This window comes from Plasmodium reichenowi, chromosome 14, assembly GCF_001601855.1.
Source record: "Plasmodium reichenowi strain SY57 chromosome 14, whole genome shotgun sequence".
NCBI classification, from domain to species: Eukaryota; Apicomplexa; class Aconoidasida; order Haemosporida; family Plasmodiidae; genus Plasmodium; species Plasmodium reichenowi.
In genome coordinates, this window is record NC_033659.1 from 2,788,707 (window position 1) to 2,790,099 (window position 1,393).

Sequence of the window (1,393 nt, forward strand, 5' to 3'; positions counted from 1 at the left end):
TTTTTTTTTTTTTTTTCACAAATCTTTAATTTTATGACTTAGACATATCGTTTTCTTATATGGCTTATTTAATTGTATTTTTTTTCCTTGACAAGTTTTTTTTCGGTTGTATTCTTGGACAATTAAGTGAACGGTTTTAAATTTCCCTTTTTCTATTTGTAAATAATTTGGATATGGTTGCCCATTATTCATAAATAAGCTCATTCCAGTATCTATAAGAAAAAAGGAATTATTACAATATGTTTGAATTTCATGTGATTTTTGCCTAGTATGTCCTACAACTAAACCTTTTGCATTATATTTTTTAAGAATGTTTGATAAATGTTTACATGTTTTTTTTGGTTGTAATTTGACTTGATGTGAAATTTCATTATTCCATAAAACTCCATCTTTGCTTAAATAATTATATTTTTCAAATTGAAACATTTTACATTTATTTTCTATTTGTAATCTTGTTTTTAAATTAATAGTGTTAATATCATATTCAGACATGTGTTTACTAATTCCTCCATGTGTAAAAATAATATTGTTTATTTTTACAATAACTGGTAATCTAATAAGTTTTTTAAAATAATATCCATTTTTATTAGTAAAACTAAATAATCTATTATTTCGATTATTTTGAAAAAATAACATTACTTCAGATTCATTGACATAATGAAAGGCTCCACATAAATTAAGTTGTTCATGATTACCCATTATTAAAATAACTTTACTATTTTTTTTGATGGCATCTTTTTGTAATTTTAATAGATAATCATAAATATATGTACCAAAAACACCTCTGTCTAATATATCACCTACCTGGACTAACACAACATCTTGAGCAATCCATTCATCATTTTCATCTATTAAATTTGAATGTCTTAATATTAATTTTAAACTTTCTACGTCCCCATGGATATCTCCGATGGCTATTATTTTATGGTTCCATTGTATATTATCATATTTATATGTATAACTCGGATCCAACTTTTTTCGGTCCACTATTAAATATTTAAAAAGATATTTATATTTTGATAAACATAGAGTTTCAAAAATGTTAACCAAAAAGGTAATTATGGTTAGCCATAATATTTTGTCTACATTCATTTTTTTCAATAATTAAAGGAAATAAATAATAAATAAATATATATATATGTATGTATAACGTTTTATTATATTAAACTATTACAAAGAAATTGTACATATATATATAAAAACATTTATATATGGAACAATATTTTTTATCTATAAAAAATGAACAATCATATTTTAATTTTGATCAAAGAAAAAAATAAAATAATATAATGTAATATAAAATAAATGAATAAACAAATAAATAAATAAAACTATTATTATATTATATTATATTATATTATATAATATTTTTTTTTTTTTTTTTTTTTTTTTT

General features: G+C 20.4%; 1 protein-coding gene across 1 annotated transcript; it reads right to left on the bottom strand.

Annotated features, from left to right (window-relative positions):
• Positions 1–15: 15 nt before the first annotated feature.
• PRSY57_1468400 (shewanella-like protein phosphatase 1, putative) lies at positions 16–1,092 on the bottom strand (the record flags this gene model as incomplete). Its single annotated transcript, XM_012910280.2, has 1 exon — positions 16–1,092. One exon carries the CDS (start codon positions 1,090–1,092, stop codon positions 16–18), a length of 1,077 nt encoding a protein of 358 aa, XP_012765734.2.
• Positions 1,093–1,393: the final 301 nt, after the last annotated feature.